Here is a 27,269-nt window from a genome sequence, read left to right as displayed (position 1 = left end):
TGTGAAACCTGAAGCACTCGACGCTCTCACAAGTGGCCACAACTTCGCCATTGCACCTAGAAGAATACCTGCTGAAGATATTATGATATAAATTGAATGCGGGATACGACACCTTCCAAACCACATCGCCAACGATATTAGACTGGATTGGATGTGGCTTGTGTTCTGACCAAAGCTAAACCACCAAAAGCCAACATTCCCAGTAAGGAAATTAAATCTCTACTAGAATTAAAGAAAAACAAGAAAATAATAATCACCAAAGCTGATAAAGGGAACGAGACAATATTGCTTAACCAAAAGGATTACACAGGTAAGCTGAAAGCTCTATTGTTAGATCGGTCTACTTATCTCCCTATCGAGTACAATCCCACCAACTCACAAATTAGAAAACTCCACAGGCTCCTTAAGAAGGTCACTTCTTGGCCTGTGGAAATCACTAACAAATTAAAACCATTTAACTCCATACTCCCCCCGTATTTATGAACTCCCAAAAATACATAAGGAAAATGTGCCATTATGTCCCATAGTGGATGGCATTGATTCCCCCACATACAAACTAGCTAAACATTTGGCCAAAGCTCTCTCACACTATACTGGCAACACACCTTCACAGATAATAAAAAAACTCAGCCCACTTCAAAGCCAGCATAGAAAACCTTACACTCAAACACACTGACATAATGGTCAGTTTTGATGTCTCCTCCTTATTCACAAATGTACAGCTCAAAGAATCCTTAGAGCTAATCCAAGCTAAATTTCCTCTCGATATCACAGCCTATTTCAGTTCACAATCAACTCAGGCTATTTTGTTTGGCAAGGAAAATTCTACAAACAAATAGAGAGAACAGCCATGGGTTCTCCACTCTCTCCACCCTAGGCCAACTTTTATATGGAGACTTTTGAAGAGAAAGCCTTAAACTCTGCCCCACAAAAACCAACCATTTGGCTTCGCTATGTCGATGATGTGTTCGCTATTTGGCCACACGGCTCCGATGCACTCCTCTCCTTCCTAACACACTTAAACAACCAACACCCCAGAATCAAATTGACCCTGGAAGAAGAAAAAAAACAACTGCCATCCTTTCTTAGACACACTAGTTTATGCCTGATGGAACCTTGGTTTTCTCAGTCTGTAGAAAACCCACCCATACAGGCAGATACATTCACCAACAATCCCACCACTCCACCTCGCAACAATATGGAGTCATTAAGACACTACACAATAGGGCTAAACTCATCTGTTCAAATGACAATGCCCTAACTACAGAACTAAACCACATTCTCAAGACGTTCTCAGCCAATCGCTACTCCCCCCAAAAAAAATATTGAAACCAGTAAACCACAACCCCCCCCCCCCCTCACAACAAGGATTACTCTAAATCCATCACCATACTCTATATCCTAGGCACCTCGGAAAAAATTACAAAAATCCTAAAAAAACATGACTTAACTTCTTGTTACAGATCATATAAAAAATAGGCATCCCTTATCTGCTCTACTAAAGACCAACCCCCCCCCCTAGACTTACCTGGTGTATACCAGGTCCCTTACAGTTGTAAGCTGTCCTACTTTGGCCAAACAGGCAGGACAGCAAATATCAGAATTTCAGAACACAAGGACTACATCTGGTTTCACCAATACAGCCACTCTGGTCTTGCTGACCATGCGCTGGATACCTGCCATAGAATACGGTGGAAGAAAGCCACGATAATACACCGTGGTATTAAATACAAATATGAAAGGCTTTTCATGGAATCAGCTTCAGCCCTAAGAAACAATCCAAACCTCAACAAATTTGACTGCATGAGACCGCCTCAAATTTGGGAAACCTACATCAGAAGACCTTCAGCCCAATCGCCCAAGAATACCAACATTGCCCGCTAGGTGGCACCATCAGGACTTTAGGTGAAATAATAGTTTTCTGCTTCTTCCTCACTTACTGTTTGTTGTGCCTGCGTGCACGTGTCTTGTTCTTAAGTTTCTTGAAAATGGCAATGTGACGTTGCCGAAATACTGAAGTATATTGAAATTTATTTTTAATGTATATCCTAGTTGATGTTGTAATTTCCTTAAATTATTTAGTAAAAAATGCATAACCAACGTCTAAGCCTTTCTACAAAAACTAGGTCTACTATTTCCTTTCCATCTGATTCATGAATTTAATCAGTGTAAATTATGGGAATATGATATTGAAAGTTTTTTAACTTAGTTATACTATAAATTAAAGATGCCAAGAAATTATATTCTTGATTTAATCCTTTATCCAAGTGTAAATAAGACAATGTTTGCACATGAAGTATCTTCATGACTGGGTTACTTGTATATAGAAGCTAATGACGTCATATCAGCTGCCTTAGTATCCCACATTGGTAGTTGTAAAATTGGCAATTGGTAATATCCCGCAATGCAAAGCATACATCCATATGGACGTATATAATGCTATGCATTATGTAAGGGCTACTATCCAGACTGGTTTCGACCTTTATTGAGGTAAAAAAGTAAAGGGGTGTTCATCATAGGCCTAGAGTAGTTAGTATAGGGGTGCAAGAGAGTCTTAGGTCTCATCAGTGGGAGCAGACCCAGAAAGGATACCAAGTTTGAAATAACGCAGAAGTCATATATTTCCCATATACAAGTAGTCAAAAGTTTGTCACACCTTATTATTAAAATACTGTGAATCAGGGATAGATATTGAAAGTTTTTTTTTCCCTTGGTTATACTATAAATTAAAGATGCCAAGAAATTATATTCTTGGTTTAATCCATTAACCAAGTTTAAGCAAACAGTATTTGCATGTGAAGTTTCTTCACGACTGGGCTACTTGTATATAGAGGCTAATAACTTAACATCAGCTGCCTTAGTATCCCATAATGCAAAGCAAACATCCTTATGGACAAGTATAATGCTATGCATTATGAGAAGGGTCACTACCCAGATCAGTTTCGACCTTTATTGAGGTATGTTAAAGTATGGGGATACCCTTCCAAAAACTCTGAGTGATTTACAAGATCATTCTATATCTCATTGAGTGACCCTACAAGATCACTACTAACCTCATCACTCCTGACTTGAATTACTCCAGGACAGGAAACTCAGCAGGAGTTCAATTACAGGTAAAAACCAGCCACTGAGCAGAACCTCTCTACTCCCTGCAGAACAAGCTGCTGTCACTGGAAGCAAGACCTTCATTTTATTTTACTGGAACTAGTGGTAGTTTCACCCCATCCTCACTAGCACTGAATTTTTAAGAAAATATTTAGATTGCGGGTAGTGCAGTTAATATCTGCATTATGGGGTTAATTTTTGGCTGTATCACAGCTTCCATTTTATAGTAACTCAAATACACTATTTGCTGGTGGTGTAGAATTGTTTATATATCACTGGATTATTTAATTTTCAGTCTTATGACTGGAAGGCTTCGTTTATAATCAAATGCAGAGATTTTAGTCTTTTTCCCCCAAGAGAATGGTACCAATTCCTCCAAGGGCGTGAACTCTAGGAATTGAAATTCCAGGATGAGAGGAAGTGAGACAGATGACTATGGTTTTAAAAGAGATAGTTGGGACTAGCAGGATTAATTCTTTCAAGGAAGAGGGAAATATTTAATTATAGCTAAAGATGTGAAAACCAGGAATAAATTACTATTACATTTGCAAGTAGCAATGGGGTAATGGTGGGAAGCCAGGTTAAAACAGTAAATACAAAGAGATTTCCAATGGAATATATAGAAAATAGTAATGAAATTCTTATCCAGACATTCTTGAAATGGGGTAAAATCAGTAGCATATGAAATGGTATATCAGGTGAAGATTCCTGTAACCAAATTTTGTAAATTTTGTTCAGGAATTAGAGGCAGTGCCTGCGTTGTGATTCATACGATCACTTGGGTGGCAACAGCCCCAAAGTTAAATGTTTCGAGTGTATGGAGATTGGACATATCGCTAATCAGTGTCTCAAACCCTGTCAGAAATGCGAAAGTTCTGACCAATGCATTATCACCTGTCCTTTCAGAACTTTCGCCAAAAGAATGGGAGCATTGGTAGAGCCAATTAGAACAGTGTATACATAGGAGAGGCATAAACAAGAGTTCCCAGATCTTCCAATTCAGTCTAGTAAAGATGGTGCTTTCAAACAAACTATACTTGGTAAAATCACAAAAAGAGTGTAACAAAGAACTGCAGGAGGCACTTCAAATATGGATGGAACAACATCAGTTGAAATTACCAATAATGAACCTAGTATAACTACTGAGAAAATACATGATGAAAAGCAACAAAATAAAACTGTTACACAAGGAGAAACTGGAAAAGAAACAGAAAAGCAAGTAAGTCATCTGAAAGAACTTAATATGTAAACAACATCATCATAAAGAAGAGATGAATTAATAAAACAAATTGAAGATAAAAAAAAATTAAAACATGTACTAAAAACAGGAACTAAATTTAAAAGAAGAAAAAATGATATACAAAAAATATAATGATGAAGGAGATTGTGGATTGTCAAATGAAGACCCCCTGAGGCTCAGAAGAGTTTGTAGACTATGAGGAACCATCTCATGCTAATAAAGGGAAAGCAAGCAAAAAATATAATAATAAAGTTTATTGATTCAAAGTTTTCTCAGTACAGCTATCATCTACATGAAAAGAAAAGTAAATTAGCTTCAAAATCAAGAACAATAGGCATGAAACTGAAATAATGGAAAGCAACTGTAAAAAATTGGAAAAGAATTTATAAGAAGAAGGCTACAGAGTTTCTATTTCACAGATTGAAGACCTCATAAGGTTCATCCACAATCTAAAAGTTAAAGACTTACCAGTGACACTTCACTAATCAGATCATCTACTTTCCGCATTGCCTCATTAAATGTATATTAAATGTTAAATGTATTCAAGGATTCCATAGACAAGTTAAATAAGAAGCTATATGGAAACTTATGCTATGCCATAAAATCAGGTTTTTGTTTCTTTTTCCAAGTAACATACTTCTGCAGATATAAGGATATTAAAAAATACTTTAACAGATAGATATCCACTTCTTTCTTATTGAAGCTTTGGAAGATTTAACAGAGCTGGAGTAGGGATTCTTATTCTTAACACCCCCCCCGCCTCCTCGGGTCATTCTGTAATATCCAAAGGGATGCAGAAGGGAGAATTTTGACAATAGACTGGAAATGCTCCAATGGAACAGTTAGACGAAAATTCTTCCAGGAATTGGAGCCATATTTATAAGGTGCCCACTACATCATTGCAGCTGGAGACTGGAATTGTATTGAAAATCTCACATTAGAGAAAATAGGAGGACGCCCCAGGCAGGTGTGGAAAAGTGGGATATGCACAGTTAAAAACATGTCTGACAAGGCTCAACTAGCAGACATAATGGAGGATTTGCAATCTGATTTGCAATCCAGGCTTACATGTATATGAATCAAGGTATTGGTTCATATACCTTGATCGAATTTATATCTCTTCTTCCCTTATAAACAGGATATATAAAATAAACATCTTGACATCAACATGTAATCCCAGATCATAATCCAGTTCTGCTTAGATTCTACTACACAGAACAAGACGAGATTTTTTCCGGACCATGAAGACTTTCACCAAATTTTCCATTGATTTTTTCAACAAATTCCAGACCCTCTGTTCAACTTAGAATAATGTTACCTGCAACTAGGATATGTGGTTAAAATTCAAACAAGCAATAAAACAGAATATGATGGAATGGGGAAAGGAACAGGCTTTCCTCCAAAGATAAAAGGGGAAAGACCTGTATAAAGAGAGAAGCTGGTTCATAGCAAACCAATGCATAGAATGCACAGAATGCAGCAACATCATCAAACATTAATATAGCTATAGAAGTGGAAAGGTAGAAAGAAGTACAAGAAAAAAAAAAATTTAACATGTTTGCCGCCATGCTCCTTGGGCATAGTTTGTTACCGCATGCTAAGCACTTTCACTTCTACAAGGTCAGTACGAGTTATCTCATAGCTGGCTTATCAGACAGAATTTTGTTTCATACGCCAACTACGAGTAATCTCGTATCACCCCCTACCTATGTCTTACATGTGCTGACGACTGTGTAACTTAAGTTCAGAGTCAGTGATGTTCAGCATACAGTGCAGTAAGGTTTACTGCGTCTAGTCTTACAATTATTTAAAATTACGTCATAGCCTGTAAAAGAAAGCTTACTGATGAAGAATTAGAAGCGTACGCTAATATGAGCAATGACGAATGGAATGAATTATTTGGTTCCAATTCCGAAAATTATTATAATCCTACAGACGACTCTAGTGATGACTCAGATGATGATATATCGTATATAAATATATGTATATATTGAAAAAACTTCAAAAAACTGTTTTATTTGCATTAATAAAAACACAGTTTATGCAAAAATACCTCTTATAATATACTATACTTTTGCTGAAATTATTTTCCTTCTACCAAACCACCAGACATGCTCTCTGCTTTATTCACAAGCCACGGGTCAAAATTAACGTGCTTATACTACAAGTTAACTCATGCTTTGCATAGGAGGTCGGTAATCGACATACGAGTACATTTGTAGTTGACTTGTGAGGCTCATACACCAACTATAAGTATAGTTGGTATATCAACACATAGTTGGCAGTGAACGTGTTAAAATAAGAAAATAGCAGCACTTAGCAGATAGCCCTTCAGCTGCGTTCATCAATAGATAATTCAATAAATTCTGTGAAGAAAGGAATATCACTCAATTCTGCATTGATGGTGAACACATATCCACCACCACTCAAGACATCCTTGACTCCTTTCAAAAACACTATAAAAATCTGTTTGAAAACAACAGTACTGTGACAAATTATAACTCCTGGAACATTAATGGTTTTCCTGTTCATATCCTAGATAGCCTTGACAGATCCATGACTGCATCTGAATTTACTACAGCCTATAAAGAATGCCAGAAAAGAAAATCCCAAGGACCTGATGGTCTAGAACAGTGGTGTTCAACCTTTTTTACTACGCGAGCTACTTTTCTATAAAAAGTTATTCGCCAATCTACTCTCTTATATATAAGTTATTCAGCGATCTACTCTCTTATATAGATCACATTCCCCCAACCTGATATCTGATTACACACAAATAAACAACTAAAAAAAATACACAAATAAAAACTTTATTTGTGTATTTAAAAATTTATTTATCACTTTTAATTATTTTAATACAACAAAAAAAAAAATATATTGGAATAAAATATAAAATATTTATTTCTCTATTTTGGAAAACCAAAGTCAGAAAAAACAGATTGATTACAAACTCACAAGTTACAGGAAATGCTGGTTGATTAAAAAAAAAAAAAAAAAAGAAGTTAATGTGAAATTTGGCATTGTTTGGACCTCGCAATATTTTCATAGTCAAGTTGATATGAAGAAGGGTCCAACTACAGACGATCATCCAAATGATCATTTGTAATTTGGTTTCTTAATTGATTTTTTATGATGGTCATATTTGAAAAAGCGGATTCTGACAAGTATGTCGATCCGAAACACGACAGAATTTTTCGCACAATATCAGTTAACATTGGGAATTTTTCATGTGTATACTTCCAAATGATTTCATTGTTTATTGATTTTAAATGTAAACTATTCTGAATGTTTATTATCTCAAGTTCTACTTCAGCTTGGTTTATATCAAACAGCCCACTAATTTTATTTGAAATTTCTGCGATGTTCAAGTTTTCTTGAAATGAATTATTGATAAAAGATAAAATCATTTCAGTTTTATTAAAATCTTGAATTTATTTCTTCCTCAACTAATTCTATTTCACGAATAAATTCTTTTAAATCATAGCGAAGCATTTCTTGATTTTGTTAAAAAAATTTTAATAAATATGGGAGTTGTCCAAATTCGCGGTCATTTATATTTTTCTTTAATAAAAGTAAGTATTGTTGGAAAGTTTTTATTGAACTTAACATGCCAATTAAATTTTTATCTCTACCTTGTAACTCTAAATTTAAATTGCTTAATTTCGTACAGAAATCTACTAAAAATGATAAGTGTAACAACCATCTTTTATCACTCAATTGTAGATAAATATCTCCTTTTTCATCAAGAAAAATTTTTATATCGTTAATTAATACAAGAAATCTTTCTTAAAATTGACTTCTGCTGAGCCAGCGAACATTATTGTACAACAAAAGTTCCCTATCATCATCTGCCTGTAATTTAAATAACCATCGTTGCAGGGCTTCTCTTCGAACAGAATTTACAATTTTAAATGTAATATCCAAAACATCTTTTGTGTTTAATCTTTTACTACACAGTACTTGTTGGTGAATAATACAGTGGTACGTTAAAAAATCAGGATATTTGTCATCGTTTTTACATGATAAAATGAAGCCTGATTTATTACCTATCATTGCAGGAGCACCATCAGTAGTAATAGACACAGGTTTAAAAAGCAGAAGTTTGTGTTGTTTCACAAATTCATCAAATGCCAAAAAAATGTCTTCTTCCCTAGTCCTTCCCAATAATGGTATAATTTTCAAAAGTTCTTCTTTACTTGAATAATCTTGAAATACCATGCGAATAAACACCATTAATTGAGCAATATCAGTGAAGTCGATTTTTTCATTGCAATTTGATGAATAAAATTGCAATGAAAACGCAACACACTGGTGAATGCCTGACATTAACCTGGCCTGGAAACTGTTCTCCGGCAATTGGAACTCTTCCTTTCGGCAATTTGAAACCTTGTCTGCGGCCTAGAAGTAGTCTCTTTCTCTAGCGACGTCTCGAACTGAGAAGCTTCTTTCTGGAAGTGGGAAACTCCTCTCTCAAGCAACGTGGATCTGGGCAGTCTCTCTGATGATGACTCTGGACCGAGCAGGACCCCTTCTGCTTGCTTCAGTCCCTTTTTATTAGGCCTCCTCTGAGACCTCGCATGAAGTTTGGCAACCCCGAAAGAATTGGTACGAGTCTTTCATCTTAAGTTTCAAGTTGGGTCTGCCTTTTGTTCTCCTCCGCTTTCTTTTGATTGTAAGGTGCTGGCCATCGGAAAGTTGTTTCAACTCTTTCTGACTGACTTCGGAGATTTTTACACTTAGAGCCTGCAAGCCTTTCTCATACGACAAGTTTCAATAACAATCTTTCTAATGCCGCCATGTACAGCTTCGGCAACAAAAACATTGCCTTTGTTTTTACTCTAACATGTTCTTATTAAATCAGTATATACAGTTAGCTTCAAAAGAGTTATTTACAAAAACATCTAATACAAACTATACCAAGACAAACAAAGTTTATTTTTTTACAATATTCACATGGGACTTAACCTAAGTAAAAAATCGATGTAATGGGCTTTGGAATATTTAATATTTAAGCTACAATCGAGTTTTTACACTTTGCTTATAATCGTGTTCACTCGGCTCGCTGTTTGACTTCCACTGATCCAAATTAATTCATTTACCCGGACTTAAAAGAAAATTACTGATTTGACAATTTTAATGAAAAATAAATAAATAATAGCAATACACTTAAAGCGAATTAAAAATAATACAAAATAATGATAAATAAAATATTATGTTTTCAGTTTTAATTAAATTTGTAAGTAAGGAGGAATACACAAGAGATCGACGGGTTGAACTTTGTCACAAGGCCTGGGATTTTCTTCTTCCCATTCATTCTAGTTATGCTGTTGAATTCTTTTCTCTCATCAGGACACACATCAAGTGAATTTTAGCAAGCCATAACCATCCTCATTCCAAAATCTAATAGAGATCATACCTTAATCAGCAGCTAGAGACCTATTTCTCTATCTAATACTGACTACAAGATATTTTTCTGCATTATCAACATATCAATAACAGGCTCAAAGTAGGAATGAGATACATAATTAAAAGCACAGAGGTATATGGAATTCCAGGCTGAGCAGTAGAATTTAATCTGTTTCTGCTACGTGATCTACTCTGCCTGGTTAATACGAAAAAAACAGCCAAATGCTGTCAGTAGACCTTACTCAAGCATTTGATAGTGTCCAGCAATTCTCCAAGCAATTACTTGCTTGGAGAATTGCATTTGATCGCCTTCCTGTCAATACCATCAAATGGAGTACTTTAACATTGGAGATCCAATCTGTGACATCTGTTACCGACTGGAAACAGCAGAACATGCCTTCTACAGCTGTCCTCTTGAGTTGTGTATTTGGAATAGATTATGTAATGTGTTGGGCATTCCATTATTTACAACAGAACGGGTATATTTTTGCAGCACCTGTCACCTATCAGCAATGGGAAGAGAATTTTGATTTTTATAATTCATCATCATCAAATTCCTAATATATCCTCAAGGGGGTGTACAGGATATGATATTACTACATGAACAATATACATCATTACTAACTTCCTATCAACAATTTTCCTCCAAATCAGTCTGTTAAATGTCAAGACTCCAATATTATCAGGTCTTATATTTCTGTCTTCTAAGGCACTTTTTACTGTATCAATCTGCCTATATCTTGGTCTTCTTCTGGGTCTTTTTCCAGCCAACCTGGCAGAGAACACTTGTTTTGCTAATATTTCCTTTCCCATTCTGTTTAAGTGACATACCACCCGAGATTAGCCCTGCTAATGCATTCCTGGATGCTGACAATATCAAGTTCTTTCCTAATATCCTCGTTTTAATATGATATTACCATTGATGCTATCTGTTCATGCCCCTAATCTTTCTCAGGACTCTCATATCTGAAGTCTTTAGTCTTTGGTCAAGTGATTTACTTCTAACCCAGCTCTCAGATCCATAAGTTAAAATTGGTTTAAACACAGTCTTGTATACAGCATTTTTAGTGTTTTGGCTAATTTCTCTCTTATTTCATATAAATTTATTCAGTTGACTTCCTACCATACCAGCTTTGTTGATTCTGTTGTCTATTTTCATATTTAACTTATCATCTTCACTAAAAATCGTGCCTAAGTAGCTGATGTGTTTTACTTGTTCTATAAGTTCTCCATTCACAATGCAGTTGATATTTTCAATATTTCTGTCTATTTTCATTGTCTTTGTCTTTTTAATGCTGACGTTCATACCATATCTATTACAACAGTTATTCAATTTAGTCACGAAATCTTGAAGACTTGTAGTAGATTTATTTAGAAGTATAACATCATCTGCAAAAAGCAAAGAGCTGAGATTAACATCTCCAATTTTGATATCAGGTTTAATACTCACTTTCCTTCATAATGTGATCCATATAGATAATGAATAACAGAGAGGATAATGTATATCCTTCTCTCACACCATATTTAACATTAAACCATCTTCCTGTACTTCCTTCAATTCTAACAGATGACTAACAACTCAAATAAAGACTAAGTATTGCTTGATATAATGCCCCATTAACACCATATAACTGTAGCATTTGGAATAGCTTGTCTCTTGGCACCTTGTCATATGCCTTTTCCAGATCTACAAAACTTAAATACAGATCTTTGTTATATTCCCATGATTTCTCAAATATTTGTTGTAAAGTGAAAATCGGATCTTGACAGCCTCTATTTGGCCTGAATCCAGCATGTACTTCACAAAGCTTCTCTTCCACAATCCTTCTCAACCATTTCTCAAGTATACTTGCATAGATCTTACCAGGAACACTCAGTAATAAAATGCCTCTGAAATTCTCACATTCAGTTTTATTACCCTTTTTATATATGAGTACTATGAGAGCTCTACCTCAATCATCTGGAATTCGTCTCTCTGTCCAGGCCTTCTGAACTATGAAGTGCAGCAACTGTATGACTTTTATACCTCCATACTTGAGCATTTCTGGTCGAATATCATCTACTCCTTCTGCCTTTCCACATTTCAGGCTTTTGATGGCTTTTTCTACTTCAAGTATAGATATGTATTCCTGACTGCATGCCTGGTCAGTGTTTTTTTACCACTGTGCTGTCATCACTGCTTGTTTCCTTTAGCAGCTTTTCAAAGTAATTACTCTATACTTCGATGATATCTTTTTCTCCTGTTTTCATGTCACCTTTATCATCTCTAATTCCTTTTACAGCACTCATTCCTCCATTTCTGAGCTTCTTCAACAACCTCCAGAATATCTTGCTACTCTCTTGATATTTATTTTCTATGTTCTTGCCAAAGTCCTCCCATGACGTTTGTTTAGCCAGTTTAGCCAGTCTAGACAGTTTTTAACTTTCTTACATTTGTCTCCATATTCTCTAAGTGCACACAAGCTGACTTATTTGCCAGGAACTTTTGATGTGCTTTCTTCTTTTCCTTCACTGTCTCTTTAACTTCCTGTGTCCACCATGGAGTTCTGATTTTCACCACATGCCTCTCTGGCTGAATCAATCGGGGTTTTCTTCAGTGCTTGCCACCGAATCTCCAAAGTTTGGTTCTTCCTGCTCTCAAATTCTTTCATTTTTTTTCAATAATCTTTGTATATTTTAGTCTACAGTTCACATCTGAGAGCTGCTCAACTTTTATTCTCTTTAAAACTTTCTTACAGGTTCTTCTTTTCAATATGATATTGAATCTTATCCTGCTCAATACTAAATGATCACTTCCAATTTCAGATCCTCTGTACACTGTGGTGTCCTGCACCAGTGGGAAAACATCATTATCAACAATAACATAGTCAATGAGACTTTTCTTATTCCTTGCCTCTACTCTCCAGGTGAATTTGTGCACATTTTTATGTTGGAACATGGTGTTAGTAATAACCAGTCCATGTCCTGAGCAGAAATCCAACAGATATTTGCCATTATTATTAGCTTTGCTCTTTTCTCCAAATTTTCCCAAAATATTTTTGTATGTCTCACAATCATTTCCTACTCTGCTATTTAGATCCCCAACAAGGACCAACTTTTCCTTTTTCATTGTGTCAGTTGTTTTCTCTAAAGCCTCAAAAAATTCCTCTACTTCTACCTTAGTGCAACCTTCTGTGGGACCATAGGCAAAAATAAGACTCATTATCCAGTTCCCCATTCTCATATTTGCCCACATCACTCTACTTGAGACTGTTTGCCATTCAAAAAGATTAGCCTCATATTTAGTGTTGAATACTATGGGTACTCCTTCTTTTCCTTGATTGTCATATTCTGAATATAACATTTTGTATTTATTGATGAGAAAGATCTCACCAGTTTTTGCCTTTTTTGTTTCAGTCACCCCTATTATGTCGATCTGGTACTTATCTAATTCCTCGGCTAGCTCCATTTCTTTGCCATTCAGGCTTCTTACGTTGATAGTACCGATCTTTAACTCTGGTGATGTTGAGTTGGGGTTTGTTTTCAGATTTGTTCCAGTAGCTGCCTTTTCGTGTTTGCCCTGATTCCCTCGTGAAAACAACGTGGGCCTTGTTTAACCGGGCGATGTCCCTGCCGGCATGAAATTCTGTCATGTTCTACCACATTTGAAATTTTGGTTTAAGCCAATAAGAATACAATTTAGTCGGCTAAATCCCAAATTGCCAGCCCATCCTCATCCGTTCAGTATCTAAGTAGATACCTAACAGGGTGCACCACAAAAAGTTGAGGATTAGACATTAGGTCAGAAGCCCTTGTCGGTTCTCCACATTCCTTTGAAGGCTATGTGGAGGTCTCCTCTCAGTTATATAGCTTGACCCTTAAACACCCCGTTTTTATAATTAATGAATTAAAATACCATTTCTGAAAGGTTAGGAAGAAACATGGATTTGAAAACTAACAATATGACATACAAATAAATTTTATTGTTCAGTCAGACAATTCTTGTATTTAAAAAGAATTCTAGGAGATACAAAATGTTGGGCTAAGTGGTGTAGACCAGTGCTTCCCAAACTTATGGATGTAAAGGCTCCTTTGGAAAAATTAAAATATTTCATGGCCCCCCCCATCGAAAAAAAAAAAAATGCGTAATACAAACATATATTATTATAATATTTATTGCAATGAAATGAAATTTATATGAATAAGCATATATTTACTAATATTCATTAAGCACTGAAATATGCAGGAAGCAAAATTTGTGAACTAGCACCAATGTGTGATTTTTCCATTAAAATATAAAAAATAACAAAAAAGAAATAATAAATAATAAAAATTAAATATGTTTCTTTTAAGATAAAAAAATATCTACTCAGTCTTAAAGCATTTTAAATTTGTTTTCATTATTTCATGGTCCCCTCAACAAAACTAACAGTCCCCAAGGGGGTTGCGGCCTACAGTTTGGTAAGCACTGGTGTAGTCCACTCACATTATGCAATATTCACCAGGAGGAGTTAAAATTCTGTCTATTTTTACTATGAGAGGTTTTTTAAATGGTTCCCATCCTCTTAGTTCAATGTGGTCTTATGGTCAGTTGCAGTACCAGGCAAAGAAGGTGAACTCAAGACTGGTGGAAAAGCAAAAGCGATAGTCTTTGGCAATATGATGATGTAAAAGAATTAAGACCTTTTTCTGTATCTCATACTATCTGTATTTTCTTTCTCCCACTACTATCAGTCTCTCTCTCTCTCTCTCTCTCTCTTGCATCCCTATACTTACTACTCTAGGTCTATGATGAACACCCTTTTACTTTTTCACCTCAATAAATGTCGAAACTGGTCTGAGTAGTGGTCCTTCCCATAATGCATAGCATTATACACATCCATAAGGGTGTGTGCTGTGCATTATGGAATACTAAGGCAACTGATGTGAAGTCATTAGCCTCTATACACAAGCAACCCAACTTGAAGATGCTTCACGTGCAAACATCATTTGCTTGGATAAAGGATTAAACCAAGAATATAATTTCTTGCCATCTTTAATTTACTGGGATGCAAAGGCTGAGTATTATTTAACGCAACTTTTTTTTATTAAAAAGATTACTAATATAAATGTGAAAAAAACCTAAAAATTATAAAATTATAAGCATTTACATTGTTAACACAAAACATGCCTACGATATTCAACTTAATATTAGTAATTTGCCTTTACTTAATTATTGTTCCTTAGATCTGATGAAGTGCTACAGAAAACTTTTGACGAGGTTAGAAGGAACCCACTCCAATGCTAGAACACAAGAAAATATTACTAAAATACATCAGAAACAGCGCCAGTGGCTAGGCCACATAACTAGATCAGATAGTTTACCTAAATTAGCAGTAGAGGACTTGACTTCTGGTAAAAGACATTGAGGACAAACTAGAATTAGTTAAGTAATTAGATAATATAACTTAAAAGGAGGTAACAATAATCAGATATATTTGATTAGTGAAGTGATACCCTATTCGAATCATACTTACCACAGTAAGGTAGTGAAGCATTCTACCATCAACACGAGCCTCAAGGAAAGAATCTTTATATTGTGGCATGCCAATATCATCCAACCATCGAATAACCCAATGGAAATCCAAACGGTGTATATTCTCTGGAAGATCTGAACCTTCTGCAGTGAATGACTGCAAGGCCAGTTGAAGTTTCTTGCGATGAAGACTGTTCTTAATACCCATTTCCTGAAAATAAATAGATTATACATTAAAATATCCTGACTATTAAGAAATGGAATTTAAGAATATTAATTTTATAACTAATATGCTGATATAATTTCATTATTGAAATTATTTTTAAGAAAAATTATCATACTTATAGGGATCATTAGAATTCAGTCTCACAGCTGAAATTATTTCCATATCACTAAATTCTTATAAAACTTTATTTGCATGTTAGGTGAGACAAAAAAAAACTGACAAATCACATGTTGTGCAAGAGAGCACGCCATCAAATTCAAATTAAGTCACATGGTCTATAGTATAGCAGCTATATAAAGAAGATGTCAGCTTCAATCCAAAAAAGAATATTCAAGAGGAGTGGAGAGAGAATAGAAGATGGAAAGATGAGAGAAGGAACTTCATGAGCAATGTGGCAAGGAGAAGACTAACTAGAAGCAAGTCAAGGAAGAAAGATTAACTGAGATCATTGTATGCCAAGTACCTAGTTAGACATCACAGGCATGTGTCCAAATTGTCTGAATCTAAACTGGCTGAAGATTAGCAACCTAGAATTAGTAGCTGACAGTATAGTGTTTGCCTGGAAAAGGTTATCTAGTCAGCATGTTCATTAGAACATTTTCTATTGAAGGAAGTTTCTGCCAGGAATCTAGCCACTAAAAATGATTCCTGTTAAAAGGGATTTCAACTACAAATTTTCACCTTTGGGCCTATCTACAATTATTGTTTGGAAAATATTTAAGGAAATTTTTTTCCAAAGATCATGATTGAAGCCTATCCCCATAATTACTCCCTACAGCTCCTCTGTGGAATGTTTACTTCAGTAATGACAAAGAAGGAAGGAGGGAATACAACTAAACAAAGGTTGAGCAAAAACAGAGAGAAAGAAATAGACTTGGCTATTTGTAAGCTGATGGCTATGAGATATCCCTAATAACTAAGGAGGTAATATCAAGTTAACTCATGATTTGGAACATTAGATATTCTCAAGTTAAGAAGAGTATGCCATGCAATGATTTCCTAAAGAACAAGATTTACAGAAGAACAGAAAATGAGCTATCCTGTTATGAATGTAGCAGACTTGTTTCTTGGAGCTGATGAAGTATTCAGTATTCCATTCAAATTCAGTATACTGCTATGTGTAAATAGACTACTTATCTCTGTGCTCATTGTGAATAGTAGTTTATCAAATATGTGGTTAAGAATAACTAACAAGTGTTGAGTTCTGTAAACAAATAATCAACTCAGACTTTAGACAATACTATTGTAGAAGTATACTTTTACTTGTTTAATTCATTAGGCACATATAATGATTGTGTGATTAGATAGGAAAACACTGCAGCTGAAATTGCATGACAAATTATTTCTCATGCAGCAGAAAGTTATCGATTACTCATTATCTTTTTTGTAAATATTGAATTAGATATCAATAAACTGTTATTGTTGTTATAGTCATTACGTCATTCCTGTATTCTAAGCACTCAAACTCAACATCTGCTGTTTGGGAAAAAAAAAAAGAAAAAGAAAAAAGTAACCTTCTTTTACCATAATCAGAAGATGGATCAGTTTCCTATCTTCTCAGATCACAACTGTGAGGTTTACGATCCACCCACCCAATTGCAACAGAGATGTAAGAACACTTTTATAAACATGGACATACTGAGCCAATCAACAGCTAATGCACTAAAAATAGAACAACCTCTTATAATAGAGGAATACCATAAAAAAAAAAGTTTCAGAAAATGGAAGTGCTTTGGTGTTCTTGTATTCTCTTTTCTACAGAGCATGCAGTTTGTCCAAAGTAAGAATAATGATAGTCACAAGGAACCTGGTAAACACCAGGGAGAACTAGAGGAAACCACTTATCTTTTGAAGACAGAAACCATGCTGATAATTTGTTGATAGGAAAAAAAATAGCCATTAAATGTAGTATTTCTTAAGAATTCTGGAACTGGTTTCTGAGATGCCTGAAATGCAAGGAACTGGAACTTAGCATACTGTTTCCTTGTCATTTGAGCTAGGATTATGGGAATTAAAAAGCTGTTATGTGGTACTTTCTGAGAAGCCACTGAGTTTCATATATTATGTTTAAGAGTTCCTGCTGTAATGTTGAGGTGTAGAACAAATAGTATGAGTATGTTGCAATAAAGTTTTTATGATTCTAGTCTTATGTGATGGGTGTTGAATTCACTGAATGCTGTTGAATGTAGTGTCCAGTGAAAGTAGGTTTTCGATAAATGAAAATGGAAAACGACAACAAATTGTCCTTTTTATATATTCTACTTCTTCGTTCATACTCAGGTGAATTAATTACTTCCATTAATTCAGACTGTAATATTCAGGCTGAAATATATGGCCTTAAATAAATAGTATTATTTATTCTTTGTATTTTTTCTTGTTAACTGAAGAAACTTCTCATGGCATGAGTATCTTTTAAGCAACAAGTGATAATAGAGAAGAATGGCTGAGGGGGTGGGGGGAGATGGAGGAGTCATGCCTGAGAAGTGGGATTAGTGAGACATGTTATGGAACTAGAAATAAGCTAGTATATATGTTTACAAATGCCAGAGATATTTGACATCTAAGAAATGAAATTGTAGCATTAAAACGGAGTACATCTGTCCCAAAATTGTTGGAATAAGTGCGACATAGATGAGGAACACATACTGACAGGAATAGAGAGGGACAGATATGATTCTTTTCATGAATCTAGAAAAAGAAAAAAGGGAGGAAAGTGCTGTTGATAGTAGCAGAGGAGTTATCCCCCATCTAAGGTGCAGATGAAAGGAGGAGAAAATAGTGACATTGGTTTTGAAGCAGTATGGTATGAGGTGAAGATGAACAAATATTTCATAATAAAATTTAATGGAATGAATACAGCACAGAGAAATTATTAAACAGCATGTTTAATCATTCTTCCAGTTTACTTGCAAACACCTGGAACAGAGAGAGAGAGAGGAGATGGATCCTTAAGAGAGTGGGGAATTGAAGCTAGCTTCAAATGAGGCTTGAAAGAAGTGCACATAGATTATATTCCTTTAAAGTTCTAGCTATTTTTTCTGAAGCACCCCACATATAGGGAATAGTAATAGCATTACTGTAGTATTTAATTTGAGATGGATGTGAGGAGATGGTCACTGATATATGAGAGTAAAGATGTTATGATTTCATTGCCTTTGATCAGAATGCATATGGATTTCTGTAAATGTAATTGGTCACCTGTTTTTGAAAATAATGAAAAACTGCTGGAAAAGGTTCAGAGATGATCAGCCAAGGTGGTTTCTGGTCTCTGGAATGTTGAGTATGAGGACAGATAGAGAGAATGCAAATTGCAAAATCCAGTAGATAGAAGGAAGAGGTGGGGGATATGATTGAGACTTATTTGTCTCAATCATGTCCCACTCTTGTGACCCCACGGAGGTCCTGAATCATAATAAACTCTTCCCCGCTTCATTGTTTTCAAAGATGCCTTAACCTTTTCTCTCATAACATTTGGCACATCCAATTGATAACTCTTCTTGAAGTTGACTGCCTCTGAATTTCTTTCTTTGTCACTGTGAAGTTCTTCATGATATTGTTTAATTCGATTTAATTTCCATCTCTGATTATTTTATTGTCCTTTTCATTAGAGCAACAATTTCTTTTTTCCTATTGTCAAAGCTCTTCTCAGAACTTTGCATTTTTATTTCAATTATTTTTCTGGTTCATGTGTTATTCTTTTTCTGATTGTTTTGCACAATTTTGAATATTCTATTAAATTTCTTGTGGTAGCAACCCTTTTTTAATTCTCTCTGTTTCCTTGATAAATCTAGAGTTTCTTTTGAAAGTTTCTCAGTTCTTGTATAGGAAATAATTCCACCTATTTCATACCACCAACACAACTATTCTACCAACACTCCCATGCCAGGGGACTTGGGAGTGCTGGTAGGAGATGAAGTTTAGGGGGCACATTGCAAAAGTAGCTAAATCAGCTCATCAACTCACTTGGTTGTTGAAAAATACTTTGACGAGTAGAAACAAGCAAGTTACTGTTTCTCTGTACCGAGCCTTGATAAGACCTCATCTCGACTGCTGTGCCCATATTTGATCACCTAGGTTTCTTCTTGATGGGGAGGAGGTGGAGAGGATCCAGAGGCAAGTGACCAAGATGATAGCAGGTCTATGGAATGAACCTTATGAGAACATGTTGAAGATTTGTGGGTTGCAGAAATTTGTTGATAGGCGAAAAAGGGGAGATATGATTGAGACATTCAAATGGCTGAAGGGTTTCTATAGGATTAATTCAGATATTTTTGAAATCAGGACTGGTGGTGGAAGAACTAGGGGACATCTATGGAAGCTGGGCAAGAGTGTGGTTAGCACAGCTCTAACCCAGCTGTTAGAGCTGGGTTCTTTACTTTTAGAGTGGTAAATGAGTGGGATAAGCTGCCAGAGTCTGTTGTGGGTGCTATGACAGTGAGTGAGTTCAAGGCAAGGTATGATAGATACTGTGAGAATGCCGAATAGTTGTGTGGACATGATGTTTAGTGCCTCCCTCGATGAGTCTAAGGACTGCATGGAGTCACCCGTAATAATAATAATAATAATGTAGATTATACTATCTTTTAATTTTTTATCTATTAGAAAACTTTTCCCACCAATGGAAGTGTTATCACAGTTGGAGTGGTATAATAAATGACCATTAGATGCTTCTCTCTTTATCAAATTTCCAAGAGCTGAATCACATCAAATTTAATTTTTCCAGTCTCTATCAATAGTTCTTCCAAGTGGGTTTTAGCTTAAGAGACGTGCAATGAATATTCTTCTACTGCTTCTATTCTTCTATTACATCATTTTTCTTATCTGATACAGACCTCCTGGGAAGGGCTGAAGTCTCGGTTCCCCATTCTGATGAGAAGGTGTTATTTGGGTAATTACAATGCCGAATTGTAATTACATTATGGCAATGGGTTAACATAAAAATATCTTGGAGAAAAGGCAAACAGATTCTCACTGCATGAGTTGGGGGGAGGGAGAAGTAAAATAGGAAATATTCACCCCAAGTCCTTCATCTCATTTCATCTTCTTTATACCCTCTTTTACCTTGCGGTGTTGAGGGTCCATTGATCATCGGACCTCAATCCGTTTACAAGATAAGGTGGTCAGCCCTATGCCCCGGTATATCCTATGGCCTGTAGTGTTAAGTTCTCAAGGCCAGTTTGCCTGCTTCGTGGGATGAAAAACCGTAGAATAAACTGAGGAAAAAACCCTGCTGTCCACGCCCAAGACTGGCTAACTTGGCTATGGCTGAGGAAGATCCTTCAGCTCCTCACGTCACCGACGGGAATCGAACCTAGGACACTCCTTCCCCAGGCATATGGTTGCGAAGCGCATAGCCACTAGGCTAACCGCACAGACGTTAACCCCAAGGGGTTAACCCCAAGTCCTTTGATGCTTTAATAGCATGGCAAGAAGAAAAGAAAAGAGCAGAGTAGGAACCAGCCAACAATGGCATTTAATGGAAGGTAATCATATGGACAGCTGTAGAACATGCATTCTACAGCTGTCCTTTTGACCTACATATTTGGAACAGATTATGTAATGTGTTGGGCATTCCATTACTTACAATGAAAGAGGTTAATTTTTTGCAGTACCCACCACTGGGAAGAGAATTTTGATTTTTGTAATTAATGAATTAAAATACCAGTTATGGAAAATTAGGAAAAATCAAACAAATATGGATTTGAAAATGGAAATACGACATACAAATGTTTTACAATATTGTATTATGAAAATTTTATTGCTCATTCAGATACTTTTTGTATTTAGAAAGAAGCATTCTTGGAGATACCAAATTTTTGACTAGGCAATAATTTGAACATTATGCAATATTCATCAGGGGAAGATAAAATGCTGTCTATTTTTATTATGAGAGGTTTTTTAAATGGTTCCATCCTCTTAATTCAGTGTGGCATTTTGGTCTCAATTCGGGGATGAATGGAGAGCAATCCCAGGCAAAGAAGGTCAACTCAAGGCAGTTAACTTAGATAAGGCTAACAACCTAGGTATTAATCATCTTTGGACTTCAGTTTCAATTAGTCTTTTGGTTTTTCAGTTGCATAAGACTAATGAAAAAAAAAAAAAAAAGATAGCCTTTGGCTACATGTTTATATAAAAGAGCTGAGGACTTTTTTCTATCTCTCAAAGTATCAATCTGTCTTTTCTTTCTCCATATACCGTCAGGTTCTCTTGCACCTCTATACTAACTATTCTAGGCCTATGATGAACAATCCTTTATTTTTCACCTCAATAAAGGTCAAAGCCTGTCAGGGTAATAACCCTTCCCACAATGCATAGCAACATTCACATCTGAAAAGAAGTGTGTTAGCATTATAGGATACTAGAGTAACTGAAGTGAACCCAACAGCCTCTATACACAAGTAATCTAATTGTGAAGATACTTCTTGTGCAAACTGTTTGCTTGCATTTGGGTACAGAATTAAAATAAAAATATAATTTTTTGTTTATTATGTTTTGTTTATTACAGGAGGTTCGCCGCTAGAGTGCCAGGGGAACGGTCGTATTTTCAGGGAGCTCCCGAAAGCTAAGTACAATTTTGAATGGAAATTAGAATAAATGTTAAAAATCATAACGTAATATTGTCTAAATTTGGTAGCTTGTTGTGTCTGTGTGATTTTGGTGTAAATTCCGTAAATTAATTTAGTCTTTAACGATACGTTTCATATATTTGAATATGGTGCCAATGCGACGTAAGATAATGGTGTCCAAAAATACGACGCCATTGTTCAAAAACTGTAGTGTGAGAGAGTTTGTCCGGTGTGATGTGTGTGGAATGTATGCATTCCCGAATGAGTCTGGAGTATGGGTTGAAAGTGATAGTGGTGGGAGAATGTGTAGAAAGTGTATGCAAAGTGAGGAGTCGAAGTATGTGTCAGGTTGTGAGACAGTTATGGTTGAAGAAAGCCAGAATGCGAGTGAAAATAGTGGCTCGATAGGGAATTGCGGTGTACAAGATGGCAATGTGAGCAGTGATCTAAGAAAGAGTGAGAGCAATTATACAGAAAGAGAAAATGGTTTGAATGATAAAAAAAATGAGGAATTATTTGTAGGAAGTGAGATCGCAAGGCTGCGCGCAGTGATACAAGATGCGCAGCGGCAATTAGAGCACCTGCAAAACTCTTTCCAGAGTGATTCGGCTAACGGAAATAAACAGCGTGGGCGAGTTTCCGAAATGAAGGAGAGAGTATTGTATGGTGACTCGTTATTAAGAGGAGTAATAGATGGGAGTGTAACTAAATCGTACTTGCCGGGTGCGAAATTTAAGGATGTAAGTGAGAGCATTAGAGTGCAAAAACAGAGGGTGAAAGAAATAACAATTGGGGCTGGTACGAATGAATTGAAAGGTGATAAATTTTTTATGAGAGAGGACTTGAAAGTATTGTTAAAGGTAGTGAAAGAAAAGAGTGACAGAGTTAGAATGGTGAGTCTGTTACCGCGGTATGACAGAGAGGAGTTTAGGAGGGCCATAATCGCAAATGATATTATGCGCAGGTTATGCGGACGGTGTGGTGTGGAATTTGTGGACGTGTGGAATGAGTTTGATGGGCGAAAGGACTTATACAAGATGGATGGACTGCATTTGAATGGACTTGGTGTGCGGAGACTGGAAAAAGTGTTGCTGAATGAAGTGAAAATGGATGTGCAGAACCAGGGAAACTAGAACTACCAAGGAGGGGGGGAAGTGGATGTCCAGACATCAGTGAGACAGTTGAGTGTAAAAATGTATATAATGTACCTGAGCCAGCAATAAGGACAAAAAATGGGAATGGGATATTTAGAATAACGCATCAAGATAGGGGTGGGACAAAGGGAACACTGCAATTCATGTATACTAATGCCAGGAGTATTAGGAACAAGAAGGAAGAATTTTTGGCATTGATTGGCTCTTCCTGGCCACAGGTTATTGGCATTAGTGAAACATGGCTGACGGAAGATGATATAGTTAGTGGGATAGAATGTGTAGGTTATAGTATGTTTAGGAGGGACAGAGAGAATAAAATTGAGGGAGGGGTGTTATTGATGATAGCTGATGAACTGCAGCCAAGGAGAATTGAAGTATTGCAGGATAGTGAAAGGAGCTCATTTGAGGCTATTTGGTGTGAGATTGATACTGGCAGAATAAAATATACAGTTGGGTGCTGCTATAGACCAGGTGATGGAATAGATGGTGGAGATGGTATGCATAAACAAATTGATGAAATGAGTGGAAGGAGGGTAATTATTATGGGGGAGTTCAACTATGGTAACATTGATTGGAAGGAGGAGAGGACACATGTGAGGAAGGAAATGGATTTTATTCAATTATTAAGGGATAACTATCTGAAACAGCATGTAATTGAAAATACTAGGGATGTGAGAGTGCTTGACCTGGTAATAGTATCTGAGAATTTGACTGTAATGAATATGACCATGTTGCCACCTATTGGTGAGAGTGATCATAAGGTCTTGACCTGGGAGGTGGCTAAAGGTGTGAAATTTGTGATTAAGACAGGGGATATGTGGAATTACCATGCTGGCAAGTATGACAAGCGTAGGAGATTGCTTGGATCAGTGCCATGGCATGTACAACTGCAAGGGCTGGACGTCGATAGAGCATGGGAAGTGATCAAAGAGCATTTACAGGAGGTTATGGCTGATTGTATACCTAAAGTCCGAATAGTGAAACAAGGAGGGGTTAAATGGATGAATAACACCATTAAGCTTGAGCTGCAAAAAAAGAAACAACTATAGAGGGAATTTAAAGAAAGGGGTGACCTGCAGGCACACGAACGGTATAAAGTACAGGCTAGAACGGTAACGAGTGTGGTAAAAACAGCAAAAGCCGATTATGAAAGGAAACTAGCTATGCAAGCAAAAGAGAATCCCAAACAGTTCTTTCAATATGCTGCAAGCAAGAAAAAAACTGTACATGGCAAAATGATTTTAAGTAATGAAGATGGTAAAGAGTCCACTGAACCAGTCGATATAGTGGAGTTACTGAGCGCGCACTTTGCAAAAGTATATCATCCAGGTGGTGACATTGAAAAAATGAAGGAACCATTAGTTTATATGGGAATTGTGATGAATGAAGTGGAGGTGAATAGTCTATTACAGAACCTTAATGTGGATACATCTGTGGGATTGGATGGTATACCGGCACGGGTCTTGCATGAAGCGGCTAATGAATTATCAGTGCCCTTGACCATGTTGTTTAATCTGAGTCTCAGGTCTGGCTTAATCCCGAAGGCGTGGAAAGAGGGGAAAATAGTTCCACTGCATAAAGGAGGATCCAAGACTATGGTTGCAAATTACCGACCGATCAGCATATCAGGAGTCATTGTCAAGGTCTTGGAGAAAGTAGTCAAGGGAAAAATACAGGAATGGATTGATGAAAATGAGATACTGTACAGAGGACAGCATGGCTTTGTGAAGGGTAGATCATGCCTCAGTAACTTGCTCAAGTTTTATAACAGGTGACGGCTGAACTGGATAAGGGAAATGGGTTTACAGTGATACTGCTGGACCTGACAAAGGCGTTTGACAGGATACCACATGGAATTCTAATCCGTAAACTACAACATATGGGAATGGATATAGGGTTGGTGAGATGGATAGCTGGGTGGTTGATGGAGAGATATCAAAGAGTAGTTTATTCAGGAGTAGAGTCCAAAAAACGGCTTGTGACTAGTGGTGTGCCACAGGGTTCTGTTCTTGGACCACTGCTGTTTAATCTGTTCACTAACGATATAGGGAATGGTCTAAGTGGGACAGTTCATTTGTTCGCTGATGATGCAAAATTGGGTAGGGCGATAGTGAATGCAGAAGATGTCAAAGTCTTGCAAGATGACTTAGATAGATTGGAGTTCTGGACTAAGGAGAATGGATGTCAATGTAATGTGACAAAATGTAAGGTTATGCATTTCGGAGTGAAAAGATTAGCAGCAGTATACCACATTGGTGGAACTGTACTCCAAGAGATTGATGAGGCCAGGGACTTGGGAGTGTTGGTGGATAGGGAGATGAAGTTTAGGGGGCACATTGCGAAAGTAGCTAAATCAGCTCATCAACTCACTTGGTTGTTGAAAAATACCTTGACGAGCAGAGAAAAACAAGTTATTGTACCTCTGTACCGAGCCCTGATAAGACCTCATCTCGACTACTGTGCCCAGATTTGGTCACCTCGGTTCCTTCTTGATGGGGAGGAGGTTGAGAGGATCCAGAGGCGAGTGACTAAGATGATAGCAGGTCTATGGAATGAACCATATGAGAACAGGTTGAAGATTTGTGGGTTGCAGAAACTAGTTGATAGGCGAAAAAGGGGAGATATGATTGAGACATTCAAATTGCTAAAAGGATTCTATAGGATTAATTCAGATGATATTTTTGAGATCAGGACTGGTGGTGGGAGAACTAGGGGACACCCATGGAAGCTGGGCAAGAGCGTGGTTAGCAGGGGTGTTAGAGCTGGGTTCTTTACTTTCAGAGTGGTAAATGAGTGGAATAAGCTGCCAGAGTCTGTTGTGGGTGCTATGACAGTGAGCGAGTTCAAGGCAAGGTATGAAAGATACTGTGAGAATGTTGAATAGCTGTGAACATGATGTTTAGGGCCTCCCTCGATGAGCCTAAGGACTCCTGGAGTAGCCCGTGGTAATAATAATAATAATAATTATAATTTATGATTCAATATATTTTGGCCAAATATTCAGTATAACATAGCATCCAGACATATGTAAAACTATTAAGATTACTCTAAATCCTTGCATTATTATAAGAAATCAATACTGAACATAAAATACATCAGCTTACTTTATAAGACTAATTTTTTGCATAAAAAGATTTCAAATTGCATATTAGTTGGAATTATGGTTAAACTAAGGCTACAAGGCAATGTCAACTGTATGTTTTTTGGGAGTCTTGCCAGATGAAAATCCCTGCAACCTCTAAAACCAGCTAACTCACCTTCAAAAGTTTTTATAAAGACCTTGCATTCTAGACAGAATTCAGACCTAGGCCTTTCCAACTGAAGAACAAATATAGTATTGTACTTACATCCATAATTTAAAGCAACAGGAGAGAACATCACAGATCAATCTAATCTCAATAAGAATGACTGTATTAAGACTAAACTATAATTTTATTTAATGCTGACCATAAAAACAAACTTATATTATAGCCTACCAGTTTCGCCAGCAGACTGTCTGGCTTTTTCAAGGTGTTTATGAAAAGACATAAAAACTAGTAAATGCAAATTGAAAGGAACATAAAAAAACGTTATAAACCAACTAGCAGCTAAGGTTACACGTTCGCGTGACAGAAAGGACTTATTTAATAAGCCGAAAGGCTATTTTACCGGTGAAATGTTAATAGAAAGGGGGATAATAAATCCCTTTATGTTTTTATAGCCGGATACGAAACTCAGATCAAAATCCATCGAAATCCATAGAGTTTCATGCCGAAAAAACTATCGGCGAGCCCAAGTGTAAATGATCACTTGGGTAGTACAACACCAGGGCAACTCCATGCAAAGGTGGAGCAAGATCCGTCACTAACTTTAATATTCTCTCATAATGTAAAACCCAGCTCCTAAGAGATGTATATATATTGTTTTACATTATGAGAAGAGGTCACTACCCAGATTGGTTTCCACCTTTTTTGAGGTCTCATCAGTGAGTAGGTAGACCTGGAATATCAAGGTTTTGAGTGAACACAAACCTACATATTTGAGAATGTACCATATGGAATCAATTAGATCAAATGATATACAACGCAGTTATGAAAAA

The 27,269-nt window shown here is 36.4% G+C and overlaps 1 protein-coding gene across 4 annotated transcripts in view; it reads right to left on the bottom strand.

Moving 5' to 3' along the window:
- LOC150092525 (liprin-beta-1-like) overlaps window positions 1-27,269 on the bottom strand; it is a 494,640-nt gene that overhangs the window by 108,103 nt on the left and 359,268 nt on the right. For all 4 annotated transcript variants that reach the window (XM_090414366.1, XM_090414364.1, XM_090414365.1 and 1 more), the window contains one exon: window positions 15,247-15,456. In XM_090414366.1, coding sequence (XP_090270492.1) covers window positions 15,247-15,456 — 210 coding nt within the window. The remainder of the gene's footprint in view (window positions 1-15,246; window positions 15,457-27,269) is intronic.

The sequence above is a fragment of the Typopeltis vanoorti genome, chromosome 25, assembly GCF_054136105.1.
Source record: "Typopeltis vanoorti isolate ZY-2024b chromosome 25, IOZ_Tvanoo_1.0, whole genome shotgun sequence".
Classification (NCBI taxonomy): Eukaryota; Metazoa; Arthropoda; class Arachnida; order Uropygi; family Thelyphonidae; genus Typopeltis; species Typopeltis vanoorti.
Note: the sequence above shows the minus strand (reverse complement) of the source record. Positions and strands in the feature narration are given on the sequence as shown.